Source organism: Leuciscus leuciscus, assembly GCF_965113295.1.
Source record: "Leuciscus leuciscus genome assembly, chromosome: 25".
In the NCBI taxonomy this organism is placed as follows: domain Eukaryota; kingdom Metazoa; phylum Chordata; class Actinopteri; order Cypriniformes; family Leuciscidae; genus Leuciscus; species Leuciscus leuciscus.
The window spans coordinates 22,186,679-22,210,153 of record NC_138724.1 but is presented as its reverse complement, the minus strand read 5'-3'; the positions used below and the strand labels follow the sequence as shown (position 1 = coordinate 22,210,153).

Sequence of the window (23,475 nt, the reverse complement as noted above, 5' to 3'; positions counted from 1 at the left end):
AGTAATCAGTCAGCTTATACGTTTCACCAACCATTGCTGAAAGCGTTACAGTTCAATGTATTCAGTGAAGGATTCGGCAAACTGATTTAACCCTCGTGTTATGTTCGAATTCTGCATAATCTTGTTGTTGATCCAATTGGTATCCAATAATTCCCCAAAAATCACACTATATATAAAAAAAAAAAAAAATCAGTTGAAAATGATTGACTTTTATCAATACTTTGCACACATTATAAAAGAAAAAATATCTGAATTTATGATTAATAATAATGTTTTTAAGCACTATTTTTAAGATGGCCCCTCCCCCACACATCTGGGATGATTGCGATTACACATTTTTAACAATAATATCTTAGTGTTAAGTAATCTTGACAAACTATATATAATTTAAAAGCTTTCAGACTCTAGTTTTCATATTTGGTGACTGATTTGCAAAAGAAATGACAGAGCAATAGATAGATAGCGAAATTCTCTTCATTTGTGATGTGGTGCCAAACCGTAACGCATGCCCTGGTTCTTTCTGTATGTTTTTATGTGGGTTTTAGAGGTTGAATTCAAATCAAATATTAACATTACTGGGCAAACCAGTACTGAATAGGATGTCTACTTAATAAATATATGATTGCAATCGCTCAAACCATATATGGAAATGTCCTTATATGGTCACCAGTGGAGCCTGGATGTCATCTAGTGGAAAAGTTTGGTACTGCGGCCAAAAAAAAAAAAATCGTGCTAAAAAAAAAAAAACATTTCAGTTTACTCAAAAATAACTCGAGAGTTTGTTAGTCTGTTGAACAATTCAATGGCTCACACATTTCATTTGTTCGTGAATCGGATTGCGCTGTTTGGCCTGTAGCCTACATGTTTGATCTACTAAAGAACCAGATGATGAGTCATTTCTTTGTGAATTTGTCGTGCTGTATGATTGTGTTCGTCACGCGAGGACAGTTGAACAGAATGGCGAGTTTTAAATGTTAATTTGCGGTACACTGTCTTTTGCTCGTTCACATTCAATATGGACTGTAAATGTACATTTGCTGCTTATTATGAAACTTATTTTTCTGTACAATGCACAGTACTTTCATCACTGCCAAAAAGCGGTGCAGGAAAGACTGGATTTAATATGAGAGTTCGTTGAGTCTTTTAGGCTCGAAACCTAAAATGCGTGTAATTTATTGGTAGCACTTTATTTTAGAGTCCTGCTCCCCATGTATGTACTTATTACACTAACTGGGTAATAATGTACGCTACTAACCCTGAACCTCCCCCTAAACCTAACCGTAACCCATTATATTACCCAGTAGGCTACTTTCTAAGGCAAGTACACTGCTAGTGCGAGTACTGTAAAATAAAATGTAACCAATTTATTTTTAAATCGTTCTGTCCAGTGAATAGAATGCATGGTTTTATATTTTTGTCTAAGCTCAAAAAGCAAACTGCATTGTATTTTCTCCCTCTCTCTCTTTTTTTACAATAGGGGTCAGTATACTTTTTTCTCAAACCACACATGGTTGGAGCCCGATCCCTCCCACTCTCATGTCCAGAGGCTTTCCCCAGGTGTCCAGAGGTCGTCAGAATGTGTTCAATTAGCTTGTGTAACCAGAGGCAGGGCGGACACTTAATCCCACAGCACCTGCTGCCTCTTCACAGGTTAACCCCAGTCAGCATGTCACTGAGGGAGGCAGGATATCACACGTTAGCCCAGCTCAGTGGCCCTGGATTTACTTGGCCGTCTGATTGGACGTGATCTCCAAGCTGGCCCAACCGGAAAGCAGCTGGACACCTAATTAGGCGGCCGAATAAACCCAGATGAAGTTTTTCAGGTGACCCGCACTCTCTCCGCATGCTAGGTTGCTGCCATTTGTACAGACCTAATTAACACAAAATAAGTGCGCCTGATTAAAAGTTTGAAGAGCCTGTACTTATAAAAAGTGGAAGTGTTGCAGGGCCATCAAACACTTGCCACCTGTGTCGTTTCAAGGGCTAAGGGCACAGGCAAATTCAAGACAAATAGGCAATCATAAAATGCATGTAAAATTGATTAAAGATACATATTCAAAATTATGTACACGGGAAACCGAAGCTAGGTGGATTTTTAAATAGACACATAAAGAACAATTTTAAAAATCCTGCGTTATTGACCAAGAAAGAAAAAAAAGCAGGGCATGTTGTCACAATGGAACCTGCCATTTAACAGCCTATTAAAGGCTTCTGATGAAGAAAAAAATTATTAGACAAAAAAAAAAGTTTTGTCTGAATGTATGCCGGTGTTGTATTCACTTGTCTACCAAATCGCTAATTTAATTAGTATGATTAATCTATAAAATTAAATAGTTTTGACTTAAGTCAAGTCATACATTCACAAAAAAATCCAATCCTGTTTTAATTTATACAATTAGTATTTTAATCTATAAATCAAGTCATAAATAAATGTAAAAATATATCAGACATTCTAGTAACTGAAACGTAGCCCTTAAGACATCTTCTCTATTGGAGAATTTTAAGAGTGCACCAACATTCAGCTCAGTTGATGACAAAGTACAAGCATGCTAAAATTATGCTGAACTGAATTTCTAACCACTATTTTTGTTTTATGCCATTACCTAGAGCAGACTATCGGTACATTTGATTGAAATCTGTAGTTCTAATATAAGTTAGTCATTCAGAAGTGAGAACCAGCCAGACACACACAATCATTATAAGTTTTAAACGGCAAAATACCGCAACTAACTCTAACTTCAAAACAGACTAAAAGGGATTGTAATTGTATATCGTAAAAGGCTTTGTGACAAGTTAGAGAAGAATAACACCTAGGGAGGAAGACAAGTGACCTATGCAATGAGCTCTGCAACTTCACATGTGGCAGAGCCTCTATAAAAACCCATGAAGCAAGTTGAAATGTCAAGGTACTTTAAATGTTCCTTCTAATAAGTCACTAGGTTGGAGAAAAAGCACAGATTTTCAATTGACAACACACAGATATCCCATGTTTTACAAAGCGCGCCCATGATGGATGGTTAGGGTTCAGTAACACCTTTTAAACCAGAGCGATAAAGACTGCAATGAAAGACGCACTGTCTCTTTCTAACAGCGCAGGCAGCCACAACAATGACAGCTATTAAAGCTCGCGACGAGGTCGGACTGAAAGAGCATGGCATAACATCTCTGTCGGCAACCAATTCTGTTGTGGTAAATGTTTTAGTTCTTCTCTCTCTTTATCTAATTAATTATCTCATACCCGGAGCAATGTGGATCATTTGCGATGGGGACAGGTCAACGCGACGCATAATAGAGACACAAAAGGAGGAAGAATGCGATGGAAAACGTTGAATAATGCAATCACAATTCACAACGTTTCACTTAATTTTCTCCTCAATCAAGTGTTCCGTGCGTTTCACCTTTCTTTCTCTCTCTCTTCTTTCTCTTTTTTCTCCATGCAGAGCAAAACTGAACTGATTGCGCAGGGAAATTATAACCCTGGTAAGATTTTTTTGTTCCGTACAGCGGCAGCACCATTACAGATGAATTAAATGAGAGAGAAGCCCTACGAAGCACAGTCGACACCCTCCCACTCCCGCCCACGCCGAACCCTAGGATCACACTTTTCAATCCGGTCCATGGCTAAAAGCATTCATTCCTGCGTTCAGGGGCCCCGCGCACAACCGTGCCTGGAGCACCTACAAGAACGCGGTCATCTCGCCGGACGGGAAATTTCTGTCAGTAACTAGCGGGATATCAGGGATTCGTATTCATAAAGCCTTGAGAGAATGATTACACTTACAGTAGTTGCACTTAGGGGTCCACTCAAAAAAAAAATGGCACTCTGGGGAACTTCAAGAAAAGAAAGCTTTTAGACTGGTGGGGGGAAATTTGACATAGTCCTTTCCCACCGAGACAAGCGACTCCAAACACGAGTCGCCTGGGATTTATGCGTTCGATTTATTAGTTCTAATTGTTTTTCTTCATTATGAAGGGGGGGAAATCTTCCCCCTCCCTCCGAGTGGAAGTTCACAACACAGCCGTTTTAAAGCTGTCACAATCTCCCGTATTTAAAATTGTCCTTCAATCAGCGTTGAAGTGCTTGTTAAAACAGATGCATTTTCTTCAACCTCTGCTCTATCAACTGAACAATCGTATTCCCACAGGGAAGCTTCTCACTTAGTAAACTGGCTATAATGAATCATTTTCAGAATTAGTTTTTGTTGTTATTATTGTGGCATTAGTGTTGGTGTGGTGTTGTGTGCTTCGAACCCACCTCCGTTTTTTTTGTTTTGTTTTTTGGTTAATGCTGGTCGACTGTGGGAGCTGGCTAGGTAATGGAAGCTGAACTATTTCATTAGGCTTTTGAGGGGGAAAACTGCTAAAAGGGGGCATTAGCATATTCTATACTTTCTCAGCTATTTAAAAATGGCAGTAGATGAATGTCAACTGTGAATATCTTAATGTTCTGTCATCTGTTTTGACAATAACCTTTCACTTTCAGCGAGAAAAGACAATACACACTATAAAACATGATACAATACTATAATATAAATATTAGACATTTTATTTATTTCGCACACTGCTTAGTAAACTTAAAAAAAAAATCAAATATATAAAAGGATTTAGTGTAAGTGCATAAAAGACATCACATTTGTAATAAATAAAACTTTAATATAAAAAAGGATGTATAAAAAGACAGAAAAAAAAACTCCATGAGTCTCACACATCTGTACTCACACATGCAATATCATACGCATACGTGGCGCATGTGAAAGTTGACAACGTATTCGGCGTTGGTGCGCTGCACAGAGATGGCGAAGGGCTCGAAGGGATGGAAGGTGAACGCGACCAGTCTCCTGACAGCGTGGTTAATGGGTCTGCCCAGCAGGCCTGCCTGGATCTTAAATTTCAGCAATCCAGAGTCCCTCGCGTAGAACCTGCAGGAGGGGAAAAAAGCAGTGCCAGTTTATTATGATGGCAAATGGCATGGCGACAGCAAGAAACCCATGTATTTTACAGCATAAGTGAACTGTCAGAAAATTATGGTAACATTTGTCAGTTTGAAATTTTTGAGAGCTCTCAGGAAGTGTTTTAAATATCGCCTGTCATGGCATGAAACTACACATCAGTGTTTCAAGATTTAACAAGGAAGTTGATGTAGACCTCACGCTGAGCCTCATTTTTCACTATACTGGGAAAGTGGGCGTACATTCTGGCCTCTTCTGCAATTCACTCTCTTTGTCAACAATCTTTAGTCTGTGCGTATGTCTACATTTAAGGATAAAATAAAACTCAATAATATTCAGGAATGCTTTAAAAGTAACCACAAAATGTTTTTTAAATGATATTTCAATAAAAAGTCCACTACTGTACTGCTTAACAGAAGGGACTCTTAAGCTTAGAGGTACCGTATGGGATGATCGCCACAGGTCTTTGGCCGCTCCATGACAGACACCCACTTGTCATCGTAGCTGAAGAGGGAAAGATCCAGATACGGGCTACTGCTGTAGGACTGAGCACTGATGGGCAGCTGCCCAAGAAGCCTCCGGACCGCTTCTGTGTGCCCTCCGTATTTGGCATTCACGATGGTGTCTTTGAACCTGCACACAAACAAACCTGTCCATAAATAATGTGCAGACTTAAGGAACTCACATTAACTAACTCTCTCCCCGCCAAACATGGAATTTTTTTTCCGGGTATTCGTGTTTTCACTGTTATACGGTAGGGGGGCGCTATTACGCATCTTCTGAACGAATACTGAATCTCCTGATCAAAACACAGACCAAGAAAAAGCAGAAACAAGCCCTCTCATAATGCAGTCATATGCATATGTAAAATAACACGATCACGAACATTAAACGGCATATAAATCAAAACTGCCTAACGTTACTGAATGAAATGTTGACCCAGGACGGGCTATAGGACTGTGCAAGCTTTGGGGGTGTTGATGGTCTCCATCTACTCCATCTGTGATTTGATCCTCATTCTGAATCCCATCCAGATGTAGCTTTTGACAAAAACATGATTTTCTCAGCTTTTTGCTCAAATTGTTGCTTTTTTTATGAAAATTACCCACATTCAAGTGTTGATTTAAAAAAAAAGAATGTATGAAGCTAGAATAAAACGTTTTTTGTTTTAGTTTTTTAAAGCAGAGTGGCTGTTCTTTCTTTTGAGAAATTGCATGTTCAGACATTCATACAAAATAATATTCTCGGGGCCATGACATTTTTGTGAAAAATCTTAAATTGCTGGTGGCTGGCAACTTAAAAGAAAACAAAAGTTGGCAGGCAAAGAGTTAAACAGCAAAACCCCTTCAGTGTGGGCGGTGCTACCAAATGTGATGGCAAACAAATAGAAACCAAGGAACAGCTGCTTAGGAAAAAACCTTGGATCAAAATGGAAGAGAGAGCTTGTCACCTTGGTAGGGGGAGGGGAAATATTACAAGATTATTACATGTTTATACAAATGTTATTACTTATTTTTATTACTTGTAATTTATACAAAATTACAAGATATGATAGGTAAAAAAAGTCAGCAAAAAAGTCAGCAAAAAAGTCAGCAATAATACACAATGTACACAACTGTTGGGTCAGGGTTTTTTTTAAGAAAATGTTATTCTTTCAGCAAGGATGCGTTATATTGATCAAAAGACATTTGTTGGCTGTAAAGACATTTATAATGTTGCAAAAAATTGCCATTTCAAATAAACGCTTTTTTTTTTACTTTATATTTATCAAAGAATCCTGAAAAATTGTATCACACTTTCCACAAAAACATTAAGCAGCACAAATGATTTCAACATCAATAACAATAATCGTTTTTTTACCACTAAAGGCCCTTTCACACCGGATGCGTAACGAAAAAGCGTAACGAAAAAGCGAATAGTTCGTGTGCGAATAGTTTGCATCAAAACCATTCACATCAGCCGCGACGCGAATTTGCGACGTCTGTGACGTTCAGAGAGCTTCAACATTCCCAAACTTTCGCGCGAATCGCGCCGACAGCTGAGAAAACATGGACACTTCATCATCATCATCATCCAGTCATAGCATCCAGTGAAGACGAGCTTTTCATTTTATTTAAAAGACAGAAAAGAAGGTTTTGGGTGCACCCAATCTTACAGAACAGAGAGTCTGAAGGGGTTTATGTGCACAGTTTTTTTTTTTTTTTGCGTCTTCAACTAAACACAGTGCGTTTTGTAATGTAACTACACATTACATGTTACACGAAGTAAGTAAGTTAAAAATCATTCGACTAGAAACTGTAGATATCACACAAAGAATGTATAGTATACTAAAAGCAGCCCTAAATAGTCTCACTACATTTTGTTACGTGTTCAAAGTAAACACGTACGGTCTCTGTCTCTATCTTTGACGATAATAGTGTTAGCTTTGTCTCCCAAATGTAGTTTGGCCTGCTAGCCTACACAGCACAGGACTATATGACTAAAACTATCACACAACAAACTCACAGTCAAGATAACCGAGTTGGTTGGCAATGCAACGCCACACATTGTCTTTCAAATCGTTGTCCTTGTAGTATGTGATTGGCTGAAGCATTCTGTCGCCGCAAAAGTAAAAAAAAAAATCGACATCGAAGCGAATAAAATAAAAGTCGTTTTTTCGCCGCTGCGCATTCGCGTTCGGTGTGGAAGCACTCATTACACAAACAGCTGATCGAAAAATAAAACCATCGCGCGAATGATTCGTGCGTCAAAATCGCGTCCAGTGTGAAAGGACCTTAAATCAGCATATTAGAATGATTTCTGAAGGATCATGTGACACTGAAGACTGGAGAAATGATACTGAAAATTCAGCTTTGCATCACAGGAATAAATTACATTTTAAAATATGTTTTAATAGAAAATGGTTATTTTAAATTTGTGATAATATTTCACAATACGCAGCCTTGGTGAGCATAAGAGACTTCTTTCAAAAACAAAACACAAGCTAAAATCTAACTAACACCAAAATGTTTGAATGGTAGTGTACAAACAAAAGTCTGCCTGCCTCACTTAAGGTGCATAAGGTTTTTCTTAAAGTTTCAGAAACTTTTTTAAAGCAGCCTGCATTTGAGACATAATTCAAGTTTTTAATATCAAAAGGTGTCAGCATGAGCGAGTTCTCACCCAATATGTAGAGCTGCACATTTATACTGAGTCATTATCAGGCCTTTTGTGAGAAAAAGTGAGGCAGGCCTCCTCTCGCTCGACCATCAAACTGTGGCTTGTGAATTTGGCAATGCCTGATATTTATATCTCACCTGCGTTGTACCTGACGGGCAAAGTTGTTGCTGGAGGCGGAGCAGGGGAACTGCACAGCCTCGCTGTGGAGTGTAGCGTTACGGAAGAGGTCGCAGAAGTTTTCAAAAAGCTCCAGAAGTTTGTCAGAAGTGTTCTCGAAAACTGCAATAACCTCGGTGGTTAGCATATTGTAAACCACGAAGAAAGAGGGCTAAAAATAAAGAGGAGAGGAGAATTGAGACGGTAGTTTACACATTGATGGTTTCATATAAACTATCGACTACACAACCGATCCACCAAACATGACTTAACACAAATCCCACCCGTTTAGAAATTCACAACAAAACGATAACAAACATTATGGTTTTACAGACAAGGCTTAAGCTAGTCCCAGACTAAAATGCATGTTTGAGTTGTCTTAACTGAAAGCAACTTACACTGACAAATCTTAAAATAAACAATATGCCATTGTTTTGTCTCAAGATGCTCACCAGTAATGTTTTTCTCTAAGGCACATTTACAAAAGCTACTTAAATGTCCTAATTGAACTAAGGCTTAATCTAAGTCCTGTCTGTGAAACCGGGCCATTATCTTACACTAGCAAAGATTAAGCGATGACGCCAGCAATGGCTATATCTGATTCAGTCTCTGGTTACTCCAGTGCATGTGTTTTTTGTTTTTTTTTTACCTGCGAGGGGTCGGTGACCCTCAGTGTGACTACATCTTCGCTGGTGTACTTGATGAACAGGTGATGTTCGTCCAGGAGCTGCATCTTCCACATGCGCAGCTGCCTGAGCTGATCGAAGAATTGAAAGAACCGCCGCTTGGCCGTGGCGCTGCCGTCCTGCTCTGCCCTCCTCCACAGGTACACCAGAAGACGGTGCTTCAAGGAGTTGATGGTTTTCTCCTTATAAAGGCGGGAGAAACCGGGCTGGCCTTCAGCCTGGGCCTCGGAGTAAACCGCAGACAGCGTCAGCAGGTCGTCCTCGTAACAAAAACGGCCGATGGTGCGCACGTCAAGGAAGGTTCCTTCTGGTGTCACCTGGGCAGGAGGAAGGATCGAAAATTAATACAGTTTAATAATTTAGTGTCAATATTTTTGGGTCAATAGTAACAAAAGGGGGGGCGGGGGCACTTTATTTGTCTTTTTCCAATTTTTATTTGTACAAACAGTAGAGAAATGACAGAAAATTATGGAGAATGGATTGGACCAGTCAAACATACCGAACTGGGTTGAAACCTGTCGCCCACCTGAGCAACACGGTCTGACAAAATAAATGTACTTTGATAAACAATTGTCAATGCATGGCTACAGTATGTCACACATGTTTCTACCCCGATAGTCATAGCAGGAAAATACTATTAAAACTCAATTTGTGAAAAATACTATTAATGCAATAGAGTGAATGACAACTGTCTGTGGTGTTCCATTGACTGACATTATGGCAGTGTAGTGTTAAGTGAATAATTACACCTAAACAAAAGATAACATGTATGCCTTCATCTTACATTTCATAATGAACTCATTTTCTGTCAGTTCTTTTTCGTGAACTGGAATGTGTGCAAAGAATTGTGAGTGAATGATGGACGTGAAGGATACACTTGATGCATTCTTCAAAATGTGCTGAATGAACGACACAAAACGAAGACTGCCTTGCAAGTATCCTTCAAATTGAGAAGCATCCATACACTCACCGGCCACTTTATTGGGTACACCTGTTCAACTGCTCAATAACGCAAATGGCAGCAACTCAATGCACATAGGCATGTAGACATGGTCAAGACGATCTGCTGAAGTTCAAAATGAGCATCAGAATCGGGAAGAATGGTGATTTGGTGTTCTGAGTATTTCAGAAACTGCTGATCTAGCCTACAGAAATTCACACACAACTATGTATAGGGTTTACAGAGAAAGATCTGAAAGAGAGAAAATATCCAGTGAGCAGCCGTTCTGTGGGGGCGAAAATGCCTTGATGCCAGAGGTCAGAGGAGAATGGCCAGACTGGTTCGAGCTGATAGAAAGGCAACATTAATTCAAATAACGTTACAACAGAGGTCTGCAGAAGAGCATCTCAGAACGCACAACACGTCAAACCTTGAAGCACATTAGCTGCAGCAGCAGACCCAGCGGTGCCTCTCCTGTCAGCTAAGAACAGGAAACTGAGGCTGCATTTTGCATGGGCTCATCACCAAAATTGGACAATAGAAGATTGTAAAAATGTTGCCTGGTCTGATGAGACTCGATTTCTGCTGCGACATTCAGATGGTAGGGTCAGAATTTGGCATAAACAGCATGAAAGCATGAATCCATCCTGCCTTGCATCAACGATGCAATCAAATTGCATCAAATAAAGTAAGGTCTAACTGTAGTGTATTCAGGTACAGATTTGTGTGCATCTGATCTTGGCACACTTTGGGCCCCATTGACCATTTAAATGCGACAGCCTACCTAAATATTTGTTGCTGACCATGTCTATCCCTTTATGACCAAATATTCCAGCAGAATAACGCACCATGTCACAAAGCTTAAATCATCTTAAACTGGTTTCTTGAACATGACAATGAGTTCACTAAACTCAAATGTCCTCCACAGTCTCAAGATATCAATCCAATAGAGCATCTTTGGGATGTGGTGGAATGGGAGATTCGTACCGTAGATGTGCAGCCGACAAATCTACAGCAACTGCGTGATGCTATCATGTCAATATGGACCAAAATCTCTGAGGAATGTTTCCAGTAGCTTCTTGATTCTATGCCACGAAGAATTAAAGCAGTTCTGAAGGCAAAAGGGGGTCCAACCCAGTACCAGCAAGGTGTACCTAATAAAGTGGCTGGTGAGTGTAGTTATCTCTTTAATGCCATTTTTGGTATTTCTATTTGTCCAAAATGTACAGAAATGTACATCAGAATTATCTTTCTATTTGTATGAACAATAGAGAACTGACAGGGAATAAAAATAAGATACAAATACAACATATTAGAAACATTTGTGTTGGACAGTGAAGTCTTAGACGCAGTTACTCTTACCTGAAAAACATGAATGGTCTGTTGCTGCACGGAAAGCACAGCCAGTATATTTCTGTACAGGTACAGTCCTTGATTGTGTGACAGGATGATTTTGTCACACTTAAAGGTGCGTGTATCACACAGTCGGCCCGTGTGCAGGTCTATGATGTGCAGCGAGTAGTCTTCAAGTGGTGAGCGTGGGTTTGGTGTCACGGATTCGTTGTTTCTGTACACCTCGAAAAAGTGCGGATGAGGTTCTTCTGGCAAGTAGGCAGCAGAGCCGACGATCACATAGCGGCAGTCGTCGGTGAAAAGACTGCACTCTCTATTCAAGTGCTCACCGTTGGAGGCCACGTTGGTGACGTGGAGCAGGGAGAAGAAGCGTTCGAAGAGTCTGCCTCTGATGTTGAGGGAGCGCTGGTCGTTCCCATTGGCCAACGTTTCTCCCTCCTGACCCTGGAGAAGATCTTCAGCGGCTTGGCATCCCTGGTACTCGTAGATTTCCAAGGAAGTTTGATCAGAGGAGAATGCAATAAAGCATCGTCCGTCAGGGGAGAACTTGCGCAGGAAGCAGGGCGGCTTCTCCACGTTCACCACTGTGAAGTTAGGAAACAGGTTCTGATGGAAACAGCGCACCCGGTACCAATGAGCCCCGAGTGGACCGGAGCAGATCCGACGCCTCTCTAGCCTGTAGACCACATTCTGGTTCTGGATGCGTCTCGGCTTCAGAGTGGAGAAACCATCCTCCGATGTAGTGTTGCGGTGAGCAGCCATAATAACAGCGTTACCACTGTAAATGAGAAATTAAATAACCAAGTTAATAAATGCAGGGGAGCAGATCTCTCTACAAAATAGTTTTATATAATACTAATAATAAACAATTAGGCTGGTAGGTAGCCATACTAACAGCTGTACCGATGCAAATGAGAAATTAAAACATTATTGGAAGAGATTAATAATGAAGTTAATAAATGAAAAGCAAAAATTATTTTATATTATACTTTTTATAATGCAAAAATATAATCAAATAGACAGGCAGGGAGCCATGATGACAAATTTACAACAGCAAATGAGAAATCAAGTTAATAAATGCAAAGCAGGCAGAGCAGATTTCCCTGCAAAATCGTTTTATATAAATACTTTTTATAATACAAATATATAGACAGAAGGTAGCCATAATAGCAGCTGTACCATTGCAAATGAGAAACTAAGACATTATTGGATCATAATAATATGATAAATGCAAAGCAAGTAACGTTAGAGTAGATCTACTAAAGTTTATATACAAAAAAACAAACAAATATACATAAACAGACAGATCTTCCTGCTATGACTCTTTTGTTGCTTTTTCGGGTTTATAATATACTTAAAGCTTAAAATGAGCTCTTTTAAAAATTTAGCAAAATAAAACATCAGTATAAACACCAAAACACACGCAGTTGATTAAGTTATGCATCTCTTACCTGGACGTTCATTTAAACACTTCTCATGTTCATATCTGTGCAGCTTTATCTCTCAGGGAGTACAAGCATGGCCAAAAGGCAACCTACACCCGCATAAAATAAAACATAAGAGCAAAAACGTTTGAAAGGGAGGTACAATGCTGTTTAAAAGTTTCTTCAGGAGTGTAAGTTTAGAAATCTGTTCGCTGTCTAACCGGCGGAAGTAAGAGGCATCGGCGAGGTCTGCGCATAAACAGTGACATGAGGTGCACAGAGTGTCAGAGCGCCCCCTTCAGCAGCGGCGAAACAGCGCAACTACACCTCTGTGGGGTGTATTACCCTGCTAATGATAATCAGTTTGATTCTCCGAGTAGATTATTACTGTCTGTTAGTGACGACATAGGCTATAATAAATTATTTAGGAAAAAATTCCTGCTGATAAAAACCGTCTAAACCGAACTAAGCTGGTTTGCTGGGCTCTCAGCATGGTTAGATTGGTCAGGCTGGGAGACTAGCTTGCTCACCAGCTGAACACCACTAATTTAAACGTGCAATTTTGGTCTGATTTAGGATGCTTTTTCAGCAGGACTATTGGAACATGCAGAAAATAATAAGATATTGCTTGTTGAGGATTGTGCTGGTGAGAGCACTAAACCCTGCTTAAACCAACAAGCTGATTAGCTATAGGGAGGTTTTGGGCACTTTTCAAATGGTCTCACTTGATTTTGCCCATGTTTTTTTGTTTTTTTTACTGTTTGTTGGGAAAACATAGAGTCTGCATCCCAAATCTTATACGATCTTAAGTTGGTACTTATTTTGAATATTTTGAATGACTGCTAAAAAAAAAGTATGTTCTATATGTGTATGAATGTAATCTGGATGTACTAAATCCACCATGCTATCATTATCATGTGACCTACCGGTGTCATTTATGTCGCTTCACTGCCATTCCTCTCATGTGGCCTCATGGGATTGTAAAATGTCCATCGTATGCACACTTCAGAATCTCAGCGGAAGTAGGTCATCCGGGTACTTTTTGCCTACTCTTTTATGAGTAGCTACTGTGAATTCAGTCATCACCTATAGTCTGCTATATAGTAGGGAAGCATGCGATTTCGGATGCTGCCAGAGACTAGAGAGTGTTAAGGATTAGAGTGAGTAAAAACAAAATGGCCACCCGCCGACAAGACATTGCCTGCATTGCCATTTCATTGATCATAATCACAGCACTAAACATCCAAAATGCATTATTGAGAAGGTTGTGAAGTCTGATCAAGATGGAGACACTGACCAAAAATAGTTTCAAAAGAGATGCGTTTTTGTTTTGTTTTTTATTTTTCTTCAAGGTACAATATTTGTATGTATTGGTAATTGTGTGTGCCTGATGTGTTATTGTTCCTTCAGTTATTTAATGATGGAGTTGAGTTGTTTGATTGTTTAAGTTGGAACATCTGGTAATACTCACAGATGAGTATAAGATTACCTGTTGAGCAGTGAATTGATGAACAGAAGGCTTTTAGTTGAAACTTTTATTTCCCTATTGTAAAACAAATAAAGAAATGTCAAATTTTGTGTTATACTAAGGCAAACATCATTTTGACCTGGATTTTAATTTTTTAGCAGGATTATTAAATCTACTTTTCTGGTATAAGACATTTCTTGGTCAGGGTTTGGTTGGCAAGAGGTATAACAAAAGGAAAATTTAGAACTGATTATTAGGGACAAAGCACTTCCCATTTATGCACCCATTAGCAGAGTACACTGAAAAGGCAAAGCAGTGACAGATGAGGTCATCTCACTCCTTTGTCTTCCCTTTCTGCCATAGAAAAAAATGACGAATGCTTAAAATGCCTTTTCACTTCCACGTTTTATGGAGCATTTGGACTTTGTAAATACACTTTTAATTCCGTATTCAATAGGCAGCATGCTGGTCTTCCAGAAAATGTTTAAAATTATGATATTAACAAACCATTTTTAAATGTCAATTGACAGGGTAGTTCCATGATGATTAGGACAGAGGTCAATAAATCTTTACAGAACACCACTAATGGAGGTGCTTTTCTGGTTCGGTTTGAAATTGTTATGGTGAGTTTTTGGGGGGTTTACTTTTTTTGTTTTTGTTTTTTGGAGAAAATATTCCATAAGTGAGATTACACAATAAAAATCAGGTACTAAAAAAATAAAAATAAAAATGTATTTAGCAAACTATATATATATATATATATATGTGTGTGTGTGTGTGTATATGACCCTGAGTGAGCATGTAATGTAAAACATTTTTGCAAATGAGACAACGATTATTGCCATATGTAAACCCCATTTCAGTGTTTCTACTTCAAAAGTTTATGTGTACTTCAGTGTTACTTGCTAATTATTTGCTAGCAATTTCGGAGTTAAAATTGTAAATCCTACACCATTTCCCCCCCCCCCCCCCCCCCCCCCGTGTACATGAATATACTGGCTGATTCATACACACATGCGTTTGTATGACCGAATAAGATTTTAAGCTCAATCTTTTGCAGTAGTTCTGATGTGGAGCTCCAAAAAGGGAACAAGAGATAAAGTCTAATTTGCCCAAATTCATTTAGTGTTCTTTCTCCAAAATGGATTATGAGGGCTGAAAAAATTGAAAAAGAAAAATGAATAAGAACTGAGCACAGAAGGAAACCTGTGCGCTTGGCCTTGAGAGTATGATAATGGATTTGTACCCAATTATCCTCGACCCAAGTATGTAGAGACCCAGTTGGTAGATTATATAAGTTGTAATCTTCAGTAATGGCAGGTTGTGAGCATGAAAGGTATTCCAGTGGAAAAACATGGAAAAAGAACATTAGAGCCCTCCAAATGCTATGTGCCAGCGTTTTGAGTGCACTCTCTACCCATGGGCCAAAGCGCTTCGCTTAGGGGCCAAAAACATGGCAGCTATAACATTATGGTATAGGGTTTGCATTTGAGATTTTTCCTAATAATGGCCTTTCATTCGGCTCTTTTCTCTTTGTCAAGGGTCATCATCTTTCCTTTCAGGTTTTGTTTTTGTTTTTTTACGTCCCCCTCCTCAGTCTCTGGCAAAATGCACGAGGAAGATTCATTTCCTCTGCATCCAGAGCCCGAGTGGTAGATGGAGGGTCCTTAAGGCTGGTTTTTAGACTGATATGAGGGCCTAATGCTGAAGAAACAAAACAAAGAGCACAGGGAAATCACAAATTCTGTGGTAATGAAACTTTCACTGCCGATTCCAGACTAGAAAATGACCAGGCCAGTAGGAACTCCAAGTACACTCAAACCGCTGGCATATAGCCTTAATTACAAACCTATTGCATGCTAGCCGTAATTGAAAAAAAGCAGTTTTAAAAGGTTGCTTTTTGCGCAGAAGAAGCGAAGATGCTACTTTTTTAACATTTCTGAAAATCTACGTTGCATAGAGGCAGTGTTTGACATTTAAAAAGAAGCTTTTACCTTCTCAATATTGGTACTCAGCAAAATAATAGAATGTTGCCGTAATTGTAGCTTCCTTCAAACTTTAGGGGGATTTTTTTCCACAATGTATTTTTTTTCTCAAGTCACAATTCCTTTTCTTAATGCATTTATGTCCAATTGATAACATATTGTACAGGCAGCTTGACTTATATTAATGCATATTCTGTTTCTCTAAAAAGAAAAAAAAGGAATTATTATGCACAAAAAAAAAAAAAAAAAAAATCTAATAACGCAGATCAAAAAGCCCATCAGGGAGCTTACAATAACATTCTTGAAAAAAAAAAATATAATTATCATTGTTTAAAGTTCTGACACATTATGACCAGAATAGATTAAGCAACAGGTTGCATTTTCCTGTGGGTGTGTGTTTCATATTATCATGCTTCATATCATAAAGCTCTAAAATAAAACTTTATCGCAGAGTTTCAAGCCATTTTTGTGTCATATTCAGAAGAAAAGGCCTTTATGGACCGAACAGAATTATGTAGATCTGCCTGCTGCTGCTTGGTCAGTGTGTGTAAATATATTCTCCTAACACTAAACCCTCACAGATAGAAATAAAGGCGTGTGCTCCCTCATTGGCTGACCAGAATACATGGCTGCATTCTATTGGTCGTCCTGATCAGCTGACAGGATGCTGTTGCTTAGAAACATTGTTTCCTACCAAAGCCAACCCTTCTCTGCAGCCTTGCCAGTCCAATCAATGTGGTCACAGACTGCTAGCTTAAATCTCATGCTGTATTTCAAACGTGTCTAAATGTGTTGCATCTCATAAAATCATCATTCTTATAATTGATTCAAGTGCCTCATTTAAATGATTAAGTGGACTATATGTTTAGATAACTGATGAGGTTATCGATACACTTTCTGTATGCAATAAACATGCATTTTGTGAGCGAATGAGTGTCGTGGTCATCAGAAATCAAATTGTTTGCATGCAATACGGATTACAGATGCTACACAACGCATTTCAGCCTTGTCTTTAAGTATCAGGCAAATTCTAATTCTGGTTTCCGTGGAAACCTCTCAGAGCCAAACAATGGATGAAGGGTAAAGGACAAGTGCAGGATGCCGATCTTTCTTTTGTGGATGCGTGTGTGAGCGTGCATGCAAGAAGGCTTGTGTGCGATATGTGTGCGTGTGTGTTATGGGGGAGGGAAACATTCTGGACAGGCATAGTTGGGTTCATAATGAGCGCGTACAGCGTGTCATGGGACTACGTGTAAAGAGTGCTCGCATCTCCTTGTACATCAGTCCTCGTTGAGAGCCGGAGACTGCAGGGCATGCAAATCAGGAGTGATTTCAACACCCTCTGCTTCATCTCCTCCACGTATTTCGGCAGATTTTGAGTTTGTTTACTCCTTGTCATATTTCCCTTTCAGCAAATATGCCCATGCGTATCTTTCTCATGAATTCAGCCTTTTTTTTTTAAAAGACTATGAATGACTGTTTGTAGGCGATAAAACAAATGGTTTATAGCAGAAAAAGGTTCTTTAGAACACAAAAAATATATATGATCAATAAGTTATGAAAACGTATGTTTTTACATTGCTTAAACTCAATTTACTTAACAAGATTATATAAGATTCAACTCATTTTTTAAGTAAGTTTAATGTAATTTATGTTGAAATTACTTAAACATCCAAGTTGATTGAACCTACAGTACTTAAAAATTTAAGGCAGCACGGTTTTTTTAAAGTGAATATTAAATTGTTCTTTACACTATGTAAATAATGCTTCTTTTAAGAACTGTTCACTGAAAGGTTCTTTGGGGAATCCAAAATGGTTGGAAACACGCTTTTGGAACATTTATTTTTAAAGGCCAATTCACACCGCTCAAACAAACGCTTAACGAACATGTTTCATCTGTTGGCTTTGGTCAGGGTTTGTTTTCACCTGACTGAACATGTTCAATCAGTGTTTGTTGGTGTTTGTTGTGGCAGTGTGAACACGAGTTATTTTTCATAAAATTCTAAATCCAACGGCCAACTTGCTTGTTGGTGTCTGTTTCCGTTTGTCTGTGTGGTGTGAATTGGCCTTAAGAGTGGAGGTTGATATACCGCAACAATCCTGCAACTTTGCATCCCGCAAGACCTTGAATTAGGTTGCCGGAGGTTCCATGAAGAACCTTTAACATCCATTGGATCTTTCCACTGCAAATGGTTTTTTAAAGTGAAACAGCTTCTTTAGGGGCCAGTTGTTCAAAGGTAAGCGGATTGGATCAAATCTTGAAAATGGGTTGTTCAAAAGGGAAAGAAGGAATCTGAAATCAGATTAGATCATGGAATCCAATCCTAGTTTTAATTTGGATCAAACCTTCAGTTTGTGTTGTTCAAAACTTGTCAGTAGGATTTGGATAACTTTGATCCAAAAAAACAGGATTATCCTGATCCCAACAGGGGGTCGGATTTCAAGGTGGATTCCAGGAAGAAAATGTTGTAAAACTTTAAAACATTTGTATCATGTAATATGCACACACACTCATATTTTTATTTTGCTTTTGATTATCTTAACTGTTAAAAGTAATACATTAGAAGTAGACATTAGGCTTTCGGTAGCCTACTGTAAAAAAGAGATTTTGAGGCACCATTAAATAATCCCCAAACAGCTGTAAAAATCAAACAAAAATATTATATTTAATTCAAAGTGTTTTATCACTGTTTCTAAACTACATTGGCACAATCATAAGAGATGAACCAGTCAAAAGATCTTTGCAAGCGAACACAACGTTTTTTTGTTGAACGCTATACAAAACTTTTGAGAAAAAAGAAAAAAATGAGAACGCAAAAGCATTGAAATATTTTTTTTTTTACCTATCTCATATTTTTTACATGACCATGTCCCTTTGGGGGTTCCGTAGAGCACCAGTAATCCAGATTTGGTATTTGGAAAAAGTTTACATCCAGATCAGGGTGATCCAATCCAAATTTTGCTTTGAAAAACCGGCACAAAAGTAAGATTACCTGATCCTGGATAGCAAAACATGGGATTTCCAAATCCAGATCATTCTGATCCAGATTAAACTTTTTGAACAACTGGCCCTAAATTATCCAAATGCTCACAGCATTAAGAAAATAGTGGTTCTTTTAGAACTGAAATGTTCTTTGATGAGCCCAGAATGGGTCTTCTATACTCTTAAAAAATAAAGTTTTCAAAAGGGTTTTCGCAACGATGACATAAGAACCATTTAGGGTTCCTCAATGAACCTTTCAATGAAAAGTTCATAAAGGGGACATATCATGAAAATCTGACTTTTTCCATGTTTAAGTGCTATAATTGAGTCCCCTTGTGCATCTACCAACCCTGAAAACGTGAAAAGTGACAACACAGTAACTTTGTTTTGGTAAGCCTTTCTCTGCACTCATGTCAAAAATTAAGTCGATCATATTCCGCTTCCCTTTCTGACGTAGGAAGGGGATTTTATTATAATATTACCGCCCCGTAATCTGTATGTTTCCACCCGTGGTGCCGCCATTTGGTTTTCGCAAACAGCAACAGTGTAACCAGTTCAAACGCAATGGCAAAAGTTTGAGCAACGCATACAAACTGTTCTGTCGTTGCTGCACAGATGAGCAGAACACTATTTGACCAAAAAATGTAAGAGCTGTCTTATAAAGACCTCAGGGAACTGTCAACCTGTGTAAAAGTTAAACATGACAGTACATGCAAGTCAATGAGATTAATCAATGTAACTCCACAACAACTACATCCATATATCCACTAACCATTCAGAAACGTCCAGATGCGTCTAAAAGTTACAAACTCTTCCTGGGTCTCTCTGTAAGGCTGCACTCGGGGTTATTTCTGAGATTTGACTGAAATTTGCGTTTGATATTGCTAGAGTATCCAAAGCTCCTGTAAATTAGAGGTGGGGAGCAGCAACTCATTTACATTTAAAGGGACACACACAAAACGGTGTGATTTTGGTCACACCCAAAAAGGGGCAACTTTGACAAGCTATAATAAATGATCTGGAGGGGTATATTGAGCTGAAATTTCACAGACACATTCTGGGGACACCATAGATTTATAATACATCTTGAGAAAAGGGGCATAATATGTCACCTTTAATATCACCATTTTTCTCAGTGTGAAGAACATTTTAATAATTGAAGAAATTTTTTCCACTGAAGGACCTTTTGTGGAATGGAAAGGTTTCATGGATGTTAAACATTCTTCATTGAACCATAGATGCCAAGAAAGTTTGAAGAGTTTATGGCATTACTGCAAAAAAAAAAACTTTTGGAACCTTTATTTTTATGAAGAACCTTTAATATCCATGGAACCTTTCCATTTCACAAAAGGCTCATTGGAGTTTCATAAAAGCATCATTGGGGTATCCTATATGGTTCTAATATGGTTTTAAAATGTACGTTGATACACCGCTACAATGCCACAAAGTTGCACCACGCAAGACCTTGAATTTGGTCGCCGGGTGCAAAGAAAAGGCGGGAAAGAATCACACAAGATGATGGTGAAAATGTTTTAGGCGAGTACCTTTAAATGGCTTTTGTCTCGCATTTCTGTAATTGCAGCCACTCTCCTTAGCACAGACTGATTGCTTCGGGAGCCCTGTTTTCTTGTTTTTTTGCTTGTATGGATCGCAAAGCTTGAGCTTTTATGGGGCTCCGGGGGCCAAAGTGGAAGAGCAAGTAGGACAATATCAGCAGCTTTTCAGAGAGGACACCTCTCAGTTTAGGTCAGCAGAGATGGACCAGAAGTTTAGAAAGAAATGATTTCACCATTTCATCAAAACACGCTCTTTACAGGCAGGCAAAGAGAGGTCAAGTGCAGAAACCACACTCAGGCAGAATTACCTTCTCACCCCTTAAGAAAGCTAAGGGGGTTCTCAGCAGGGAAGCCTGGGCACCGCACCACGCCTGCGCCGAGAAAGCCGGCCATCAGTGTGCAGCGGCAATTTCTGCCACTTGGGGATCACAGGTGAAAGGAAATTGATGGGCACTTTTCTATTATTAGTGCCAGTGAAGGAAACATTAGTGTCAGAAGAACTTGTCGAGCTGCTTGTGGTTCTCTCCCACCCATATTCCCCAGAGGACTTTATACTTTTCTTGCCAGGCTTGATGCGTGGGTGCCAGAGTTTGCAAAATCCCCAATGTGAATGCTGGGAAAATAATCTTCAGCGCTGAGATCATTAGCTGATTAGCACGGGTACCTGGAAAGGCTGCACCTTCTGCCGGGTAATCGGGGTTTCCTCGCAGGGGCTGCCGAACAGATGCTGCTTCTCGCTAAATGCAATGAATTACTTATGGGCCGCTTAGCTAAACAAGGAATCGCTCTGTACAGGTTTGCATAACACAGATACGGACATCTGTCAATGTGACTTTTGAACTGCCTCTGCCTCGGCCTGGCAGGTAACCTGACGCTTATCACTGTGCCGTTGGGCCACGGGGTAGATTAGGGACACCGGCAACCATAGATCTCTTTAATGAATAATGTAAACACCTTTAGCCCAAGCTGACCCTTCAAATCGGGAGATTTCCTTCGCAGTTAGCGTATATAAATTAAGAATCATGTGTATATAAAAAGTCTAAAATATAACATTGGCTTTGGTTTGGGATGCAGAGGTCCAAATAAACCCTTACCAGCACCTCAGATGACAAAGTTCAACCATAAATAACTTTACAGGATATATATAAATATATATATTCACTGTAAAAAATTATTTGATCAATAAGTTATAACAATGCGTTTTTACATTGCTTTAACTCATCAAAAAGTGTTAAGCAATTTTTTTTTTAAATGCATAAGTTTCAACAAATTTTTCAGTTTAATGTCAGTTTAATGTAATTTGAGTTGAAATTACTTAAACATCCAAGTTGATTGCGCTTAAAAATTGAATTGTGTGTGTGTAGTAAACATATATATATACAAAACATTACAAAATGCTCAGCAATATGAGTGTATATGTATAATATTTACTTTTGTTTATAATTTAATTACAATGCTGAACATGTTGTGCTTGTAAATATAATGGATCAAATATATAATCTATTATACTTATTTGTTATTTTTGACTAATTTTGGCAATAATTTTGAGCATGTGAAGCAGCTGACACTTTTTTAATTTTTAAGAGGGCACTTTCTTCCCTGCATCAAATTGGATCTCAAATTGTCCCTGTTTTTCCATGCATGCAGTTTGACAATTACATTGTATACCAAATTCCAATTTGCGCATATTGAGATTATTGGTTTTAATTAATTGATTGCAATCTCCATGATAAATACCCTCTTAATTTGGTCCTAATTACCCACATGTCATTTGTGTGGCGTGACAGCAAAGATACAAATTATTAGTGATTATGGAGAACACAAATCTCCAAACACTTGTGCCCTTTCAAACATGCTCTTTGTGAAGTGTTCACATCTCATATTTACTCTTAAGATCGAATGATGCAGCTACAGTATTGTTTACAAACCCTCTTAACAAGCGTGCACTTCTGTGATCAGCACTTGCAAAACAGAATCAGCGATTCATGCTACGCTGTTTTAAAATTGCCTCCTTGCTAAATCAAATAAACAAATGACAGTACCTACACGATGACCTCTGTCGTACAAGCAGCCTTGTGCTAAAATAGGTAGAGGAAACAGTGTTGAAATACAAAACCAATCATGCAAATGCCTGATAATGTACAGTAGAATGGCACAGAAATCCACAAAGGCCTCACAAAACAACATGATGAACCAAACATTTCAGTCCCGGAGCACACCAAAATAGTGCTGGGAACACAATGGGGGGGACAAATAGCACATTTGTGCCTGAAAATACACCTCTTGTGGCTTTTTCCAACCAAATTATGGAAATGTAAAATGGCTGTCTGCGCTTCCTTGCAGCTGCCGTCTCCTAAGTGGATAAAATTCATGCTAAGGTAAAAACATAATTTCCCAATTTCTTTGTTGAGCATAGACAGCACTTTAATCCCATTTATTATTGTGAAGGAGATTCTGGCATTTAAAATTGGCCCATCTTATGAAGCACACAAAGGTTCTGAGCTGAAACAAGAATGTGTTAAATTTAACGGAAAAGAGGTTCAATTTAGCTGGGGAAATATGGCAAACTAAATGTTCCTACATTTTCAGAGGAGAAGTGCACAGGCCTGTTGCATCCGTTTGGACATAAAGCCACCAACATGTAAAGCCATAGGATGTTTTTTCTTCATTAGATCAGTTGCAAGGTGATGGACACTCAGAACTACTGATCTAATGTCTCGTGGAATGAATCAAAGCCGTTATGACTTACAACACAAAGCCGTGTAGGTTTTGTAATCGAGTAAGACTAGCATTTAAATAAAGTGGAAGCAAGAATG

At 38.8% G+C, this 23,475-nt stretch overlaps 1 protein-coding gene across 1 annotated transcript; it reads right to left on the bottom strand.

The window, feature by feature from the left end:
* Positions 1–2,610: 2,610 nt before the first annotated feature.
* On the bottom strand, positions 2,611–12,908 carry det1 (DET1 partner of COP1 E3 ubiquitin ligase). Its single transcript, XM_082159556.1, has 6 exons — positions 12,695–12,908; positions 11,253–12,021; positions 8,914–9,267; positions 8,246–8,436; positions 5,391–5,582; positions 2,611–4,919 (listed from the first exon to the last, which is right to left on the bottom strand). Exons 2-6 carry the CDS (start codon positions 12,003–12,005, stop codon positions 4,730–4,732), a joined length of 1,680 nt encoding a protein of 559 aa, XP_082015682.1. The 5' UTR covers positions 12,006–12,021; positions 12,695–12,908; the 3' UTR covers positions 2,611–4,729.
* Between the last annotated feature and the right edge of the window lie 10,567 nt (positions 12,909–23,475).

What these genes read in the sequence shown, in the direction of transcription:
- det1 (XM_082159556.1), bottom strand. Translation starts at nt 12,005, where the DNA reads ATGGCTGCTCACCGCAACACTACATCGGAGGATGGTTTCTCCACTCTG. An exon ending in AGACCATTCATGTTTTTCAG is followed by an intron (nt 9,268 to 11,252) that starts GTAAGAGTAACT and finishes CCTCCTGCCCAG; the next exon opens with GTGACACCAGAAGGAACCTT. An exon ending in GCCCGTCAGGTACAACGCAG is followed by an intron (nt 5,583 to 8,245) that starts GTGAGATATAAA and finishes GTTTGTGTGCAG; the next exon opens with GTTCAAAGACACCATCGTGA.